The sequence below is a fragment of the Corvus hawaiiensis genome, chromosome 3, assembly GCF_020740725.1.
Source record: "Corvus hawaiiensis isolate bCorHaw1 chromosome 3, bCorHaw1.pri.cur, whole genome shotgun sequence".
Taxonomy (NCBI): Eukaryota; Metazoa; Chordata; class Aves; order Passeriformes; family Corvidae; genus Corvus; species Corvus hawaiiensis.
The window spans coordinates 81,753,402-81,761,003 of record NC_063215.1 but is presented as its reverse complement, the minus strand read 5'-3'; the positions used below and the strand labels follow the sequence as shown (position 1 = coordinate 81,761,003).

Genomic DNA, 7,602 nt, shown 5'->3' with positions numbered 1-7,602 from the left:
CCACGCCCCGCCCCGCGGGCCGGGCGGGAGGGGCGGGGCCGGAGCGGGCCGGGGCGCCCCCGCCGCGCTGTGCCCGGCGCGGGCGGCTCTGCCGGCGGTCAGGGGTGCTCCCCTCCGCCGTTCGAGCGGGGCGGCTCTCGCGGGAGGCGGCGCCATGGGGCTGCACGGCGTCAAGGCGGTGTTTTTCGACCTGGACAACACGCTGATCGACACGGCGGCGGCCGGGCGGCGCGCCATCGAGGAGGTACTGCCCTTCTTCCCCTTCCGACGAGGGCCCTGCGGCCACCGCGCCTCCCGGCCCGGCGGCTGCGGTTCCGCGCGTGTCCCGCTCCCTCCCGCTCCCTCCCCTGCTGACACGCGGCCGGGGGCCGCTCCCGGGAGCGCGCCGCGCGGCCCCGCAGCGCCCTGACGCGCGCCCCCGCGTCCCATGCAGGTGATAAGCGCCCTGCAGTCCAAGCACCACTACGGGGAGGAAGAGGCCTGCTCCATCTGCGATAAGGTTCAGGCCAAGCTCCTCAAGGAGTGCCACGATCCCGCCAAGATGTGCATCACCGACCTGCGGATTTCGCACTGGGAGGAGGCGATCCAGGAGACCATCGGGGGGGAGGCGAACCGCGACCTGGCGGCCGAGTGCTATTACCTGTGGAAGACGACGCGGCTGCAGCACCTGACGCTGGCCGAGGACACGCGGGCCATGCTCACCGAGCTGCGGAAAGGCCTCCGCCTGCTGCTCCTCACCAACGGCGACAGGCAGACGCAGAGGGAGAAGATCGAGGCGTGCGCCTGCCAGCCCTACTTCGATGCCGTCGTTGTGGGGGGAGAGCAGAAAGAGGAGAAACCGGCGCCATCCATATTTCATTACTGTTGCGATCTCCTGGGGGTGCAGCCCGCAGAGTGTGTGATGGTCGGTGACTCTCTAGATACAGATATTCAAGGAGGCCTGAATGCTGGCTTGAAAGCAACGGTCTGGTTAAACAAAGCAATGACCGTCCCAGTAGATACCGCCCCCGTACCTCATTATATTATTTCTTCTGTACTGGATCTTCCAGCAGTTTTACAGAAGATGGAGCACAGCATTAATGCTAAGCTAGGAACTGACCAAATGGCTAGTAGCAATGAAGCACACTGATGATGGTTCCAGCATACAGAGACCTGCTGAGCTGTTAGGTGGCACACGCTCTTTTAAAAAAGCTGGCCCTAGGAGTTTGAACTCATCTATGATCTCTTTTAAACAGCAGAGGGATAAGTAAGAGCACAGCTGTCAGTGAAAACAGGATAGAAATAGAGAATTGTATTAATTTAAATGATGCAAGTGCAGTTAATTTAAAACAACTGCCTCTCTGGAAATTACTTTGATGGACTCTAGCAAAAGTCTATCTGTCTCTGATCTAAGTTGCCAGTCTCTTGTTTTTATAGTGGAAAAGAAAATTTGAATGTTCTGAGCTTTCACATGCTTTGCTGACTTGTAAGCTTAGCAGAAGCTTCCGTTCTGACCTTGTGTGCAGTGTGTAAGAGAAGGTGGGAGTGTGGTACAATCTGATAAATCTTCACAATTGATCTGCAGATTATCTTAGGAACTGGAGTGAATTTCATTATTTCTCAGACTATTAGAAATGCTCCACCTTTGATCTTTTTTACAAGTTTTAGAATTTTTTTCAGACTTTGCAGTGACTTTTCTTTTATGTATCTCTTGCCAGAAGTACTTATATGTACATCAAAAATTTCCTTTTTTTATCGGGGACCATTTATCAGAGGGACTTGATGGATAAGCTTTTACTTTATATTATCTTGGTGCTTATGCAGATATGCAGTATACATGTAATTCAGATTATGATTTTTGTTGAAATGGATAAAAGAGGGATATTTTCAATGGTGTTACGGTACTGTCAGGCTCTTCAGAAGCTAATATCATTGTTCAGTCTGATTTTATTAGTGAATTTTGATGAGACTTTGGAGAAACTGTTCTTGGTCTTACTCAGGTGTATGACTACTCAGATTCAACTGTAGGATCAGTGCCTTTTTTGACTTTTAATGGCACTTCTATATAATCCCTCCTTACTCCAATTTCCACGTGTAATTCATGTGATTTATTTTGGAGAAAATACAAGGTAGTTGTCTGTAAATGACTTTCATGCCTCTCTTCCAGGAAACTGGAAAATTATGTCATATGTATTACAGTACGGTATACAATTTTATAAGGTATATGTGATATTTCCACTACATGTAGGAGATGACTCTCTAAAACAGTAAGTTTTCTCATTCCCAGGTCATTATATTAATTTATTTTTCCTGTGCCTCATATTCTTACTATATAATGGGGAAGTGTTCTCATATTAAATGCAGATGGAAACAGTTGTTGGAAAGTCTGTGGTTTTCAACCCTATTTGCTATATATACACTGGGATGAGGATCAGACCATATATGAAAAATCAAATTTTATATTTTAGAACAATTCCATGACAGATCTTTTGAGAACAGGGATATTAGACTACTGGCAGAAGAGTGTCTGGCATGTGAGCAGCAATAAAAAGTACAGAAACCTACCATGAAATGTAGGGTGTGTAGACGAAATTCTACATCAGAGAAACATTTATGTCGAATTAAACAAAGCAACCTAAGTTAATGCAGTTAAGTCTTGCATAGGATGACAGAGTTGGTTTAGAGAAGGCTATTACTGGTCTGGGTTAAATTATTTGACAAGGAATTTAGGTTGGATCAAAATATGTTGCTCCTACATTGAGGGGGGGGAAAAAAAGAAAAAAAATACTCATTAAATTTGGGACCCCTTTCACCCAATTGTCCATTAGAAAAGGTAAAGCAGTCCACGTTCCTTGTCTTACCTAGCCAAGGTACAGGTCAAGGAAGAGTACAGAGACAGATCCCACCTATTCCTTTGAGGAAATGGGTATGTACTGAAAACAGTCCAATTACAGTAGTATAGTAACATGAGCCAGTGGGGCTGACTTGTCACACCCTCTGAAGGAAGAGGCCTAAGGTAAGATTTTGATTTGCATTTGAAGAGCATGAAAACAGTCACTGGTTTAGCTGATGAGCAAGGCATTGCTAGTAACAGTTCTTATAACTGATGATTGAGAGGAGAATAATCAAGATCATTGAGCCTGTCAGGGATACTGTGTAAAAATAGAAATGTATCCAGAGGTTAGAGGGATCCCTGAAGTAATCCAACCATACCATCTGATACAAAAGCAACAACTTTGCTTACAACAGCGTCCCAAAGGAGCTGCAGGGTAACTGTCTCTGCCTTGTTTACACAGCAGCAGGGTGGCAGAAATTAGGTTAGAATGAGGTTTCTGATACAGCTGATACTTAAAATAACAAATAGTAATAATTTGCAAGTTTCTCTGTGGGCTTGAAGGAGATACATATACATACATACATATATATACATATATATATATATATATATATATATATATATTAGACCAGGTTACCATTTTTTAATCTAAGTTGAGGCTCATATTCTCTTGCTGCTGCAGCATTCTGAAGTGGCATGCTGAGCCTGCTTATTGTAGAAAGGGTCTCTTGTTTTAGAAGAGACTGCTCTTTGTTTTGCATGTCCCCAGCCATTTCTTTTCATCTCTGACTCCATGAAAAACCACAGTAACTGCACACTCAGGTGACAGTGTGGTCTGTAGAGGCCACACCCAAGTATATTTTTCCTTTTCTGAGTACTCTACCAGGCTGGATGTGGCTACTGGTGTCCAGATAGGAAAACACTGATATGATGCTTCTATAAAACAAGAAGAAACGATAGAAGACTTTTCTTTATCTCGGGCCCTTCTTAGAAGCAGTTACCCAATAAGATGGATGAGGTATCTTGAGTATCTCTAAATACTCAAGATGTTTTTCTTGGATGGAGTTCTTGCAGAAAGAGTAATGAAAAATAATTACATCTTGTAAATTGGAAACATAAATGTAGTGATGGGATAATTTTCACTTCAGAAGCAGGAACAAATCAATAAAACAGTCTATTAACAGTTCCCGTTAAGTTCTGGTTTTGCTTAGTGTTATGTTCTGTTAGCTAAGTTATCTAGTTTAAGCTATATTGCCAAAACATGCTAAATAAAAAGAGGAAAAAGAAATTCCATCTATATTTTTAAAAACCTTTTTTTTTCTGGATAAATATTACCTCCTGAGGTTAATCTACAGTAACTTCGACTTTAGTGAAATGAACTGAAACAGTAGTTTCATACCAACTGTATTTTAATTCTTGATTTATAATAACCCATGTACTAGTCTAATAAAAGTATTTTGTTTATAAAACACGTTTGAATACTCTGTTGCTGTGGATAAATGTGTTTGAGACCTGGTTTATAACAAAGGGCAAGAGTTCTGTTTGTTTTTTAAAACAGCACAGAATTAGGATTTGAAATCCATGGCCTCATGTTTAGATGTGGTGACTTGGTGTCGTTTCTGTAATTTCAAACGGAGGCTGGAACATAATTATGTATTTATGAAGATTCAAGGCCAGACACTGTATGTTGAATTGCCAGCTGCAGTTCAGTGGTAGTTGAACCTGACTTGCCAAGATGAATGCCAGCTCAGATAAGCCTACGTGTCCTGACATCATGTCATTGGCTGCTGCAACAGCATAAGAACAGACTGCAAAGCAGAGAAGATTAGTAAAAACAGAAATCTGAAGTCCAGGGGACCCATTCTGGCAGGTTATGAGTGCACCAAGCCATATCTGAGCCATTGTTACATCGACCTGTATGTGACTTAGGAGAGGGGAGAGTGGGAGGTTGCTCACCTTGTGTCTTTCTTGGCTGCAGAAAAGCTGCTCCCTTACAGTTTTCTGTTGGGTAATAGGACAAATAGTCCATCTTCTGGACTGTGGAGATAGATGGAAAGAGGTAGAAAGGTACTTAAAGTCACTGCAGATGAGAGTAGGACATTAAACTGAGTAAAGGAGGGCTCAGCCTGTATTGTGGGCACTTGGCCATGCCAGCAAGCTGTCTGAAGCTTCACACACCTGCACAGCACAGCCTTTTTCTTCTTGTGGTGAAAGCTTTGTGTATGTAAGGCATTAAGCTGGACAGTGACAGCCTCAGAAATGAGGGTGTTTTCTTACACACGTGAAAATCTTCAGTAAAGAGTTAGAGATCTTAGAAAGTGACTTGAGTGTTTTATACAGGAAATAAGCACCTTTCATTAGAGTACTAAATTAATGCAAAGAGGTAAGATGTTTGGATTAAGGTTAAGGTTTTCCTGCTCCCTGAAGCTTAAGGTTTTCATATTTCCTGAAACAGAAACAGCAGACAACTTGCTGAGTCCCAGCTAACCGCAACCAGTTCAGTTTGTCTTTTCCTCTGAAGCTTCTCTTACATGACAACACCAGTGTTATGCCTTTGAACTAAACTGAAGTAGTCTGGCCCATCGCAGCAATTTCTCCTCTTCACAAATGTAGTGATTTGTTTTTCGACTTCTGCTCTAAAACGTGCCACATTATTTATTGTGAGGCTTTTAGAAAACAATTCAAAATCCTACCTTAATTCTACACTAACAAAACTCAGCATCTGGAAATCGTTTGAACACGTTGAGAAGTATGACAAAGAGAAAGGCAATGTATCGCTGCTGTACGTAGCATATACTGTTCTTTTGTGCGCAGCTTTGCCATCAGCCTTGCAGCGGGATTGTCTCCATTATACCCTGCTTTCTAGATCACACTGTGCACATACAAGAGACACAACAATGCAGAGGTGATGTCAGCTGTGCCTAAAGCTAAAACTGCAACTTTTTGCCTATGTTGCAAGGGACCTAGACCAGAGAATCATGTTGCCTGCTCCATATAGCATATTTTGACCTTTTATTTCATCTACTGGAAAAAAGGTTGCATGAGAGCCTTCTGCTGAACGGCCCTCAAATGCCAGGAAAAAAATGTACTTAAAAAATACAAAATTAAACTATGGTGCTAATATATGAAATTGCAGTTCTTCAAAAGAGCAAGCCATGTTCCTCAAGTCAATACTTCACCGAAGACCAGATGATAATATCTCATAGGGTTTGGTATAACATAGGAAAAATGTTGCCATTTACATCAGTGGACCTTCACAAGTATAAGTAAGATTTGCATGCTCATTTCTGTAAGATCATCTGCAAGTGACTTCTGCCTTCCCACTTCTCCTCCCTTAGCTAATTGATCTTCATCATCTGTTTTGTCAGCTGCATTTCCATGTCTTTCTGAATCACACTATCTAGCATTTGGGATGAAGTTGGCAGAGGACCACAATAAAAATCACAGGAAGAAAGCCATCTTTTGTTGCAAGGTCATTTTAACTACCTCACAGCAGCTGTATGCTGCAAGCATGTGCATGTTTTAAATGGTCTTGTCTCCAAAGAAACTTACATTCATATCACACAGACTAGGCAAAATTTCATTAAAAAAAGAAAAAAAAAAAAATGTTGTGGTGAAAAAACAAAATAGAAGAAAAGCCTCCAAACAAAATATATTGGTCACTTACAGATATTAAGGTTTATAAGACAAGTTTCAAATACCAGATCTAAGATACTTTTTTTCAAGTTTTAAAATCAGTGTTGATGATTATGTGACTTAAGAAATGTGTGTTGGGAAGAAGACAAAACACTACTCATCATTTCAGCAGTTTCCCAGTGTCTGTTTAGTCTGTCACTGGCCATCGTAATTTTTCTGTCAAATATATTCACGAACAACTTCATCACACTGAGAAAATCCTACTTATTTATATTTTGGGAATAAGATTACTAGGCAACATGGAAGAAACCAGAAATGTTAACTTCATTTTAACACACATTTTATTCAAAGTGTTTAATCCATGAATGCACATTTTTGTTAAATGCTGTTTTATATTTTGCCCTGGAAATGTTTCTGTTGCTACACCATCAGTATTGCAGAAATCACAGAACTGCAGACTCAGGTTGGAAAAGATCTCTGAGATCATCAGGTTCAACCTGTGACCGAACACCACCATGTCAACCAGACCATGGCACCGAGTGCCACATCCAGCCTTTCCTTTAAACACCTCCAGGGACAGTGACTCCAGTTCATGCAATAAAGTACAGGATCAGTGAGGTACAAAGTTGTATCTGAGTTGATATGACTGTGGTGATCTAAGATCTATGCTTTAGATCAAGGAGTTAAGAAGTTTTTTTCTACTTTTCAGTGATTTTAGGGAGTCACTTAGAATAGTTATGGTGCTCTTTTTCCCCTAGAAATGAAGAAGGAAGGCATGAAGATGAAGTGGAAAGCATTCAATTTGTTATGTTTCCAGTCAAAATCCATCCTAGTGAGCATCAGATGAGCAAATTTTTATTTGCTTGTATTGTTGCTGAGTCTGCTCAATGGTGCTGCATTCAGGCAGATGTGGAAAGACCTGTTTCCTGAGGCAGTGACCAGTGTAACAGAAAGGTCCAACTGGAACTGAAACCATTACATGTCAAAACACATCAACTACTCAAATATCTGTTTTATTAGTTCTTCTGCTATGTGAGTATTAAGAATGTCAGTAAGTTTTTCTCTTTTATTATTCTCATGAATTAGGCCAATGAGTATCCTCAAAGTTACTGTGCTGTTTTCATCTGTACACTGATGTGTTGTAGGTTTGT

General features: G+C 41.8%; 1 protein-coding gene across 1 annotated transcript; it reads left to right on the top strand.

Annotated features, from left to right (window-relative positions):
- Positions 1 to 43: 43 nt before the first annotated feature.
- On the top strand, positions 44 to 4,284 carry LOC125323652 (N-acetylneuraminic acid phosphatase). The gene is made up of 2 exons (XM_048298803.1): positions 44 to 244; positions 434 to 4,284. The coding sequence occupies exons 1-2, from the start codon at positions 155 to 157 to the stop codon at positions 1,127 to 1,129; spliced, it is 786 nt and encodes a 261-aa protein (XP_048154760.1). The 5' UTR covers positions 44 to 154; the 3' UTR covers positions 1,130 to 4,284.
- Positions 4,285 to 7,602: the final 3,318 nt, after the last annotated feature.

Coding starts and splice junctions, on each gene's coding strand:
- LOC125323652 (XM_048298803.1), top strand. CDS start 155: ATGGGGCTGCACGGCGTCAAGGCGGTGTTTTTCGACCTGGACAACACG. Junction 245..433: donor GGCGGCGCGCCATCGAGGAG/GTACTGCCCTTC, acceptor CGTCCCATGCAG/GTGATAAGCGCCCTGCAGTC.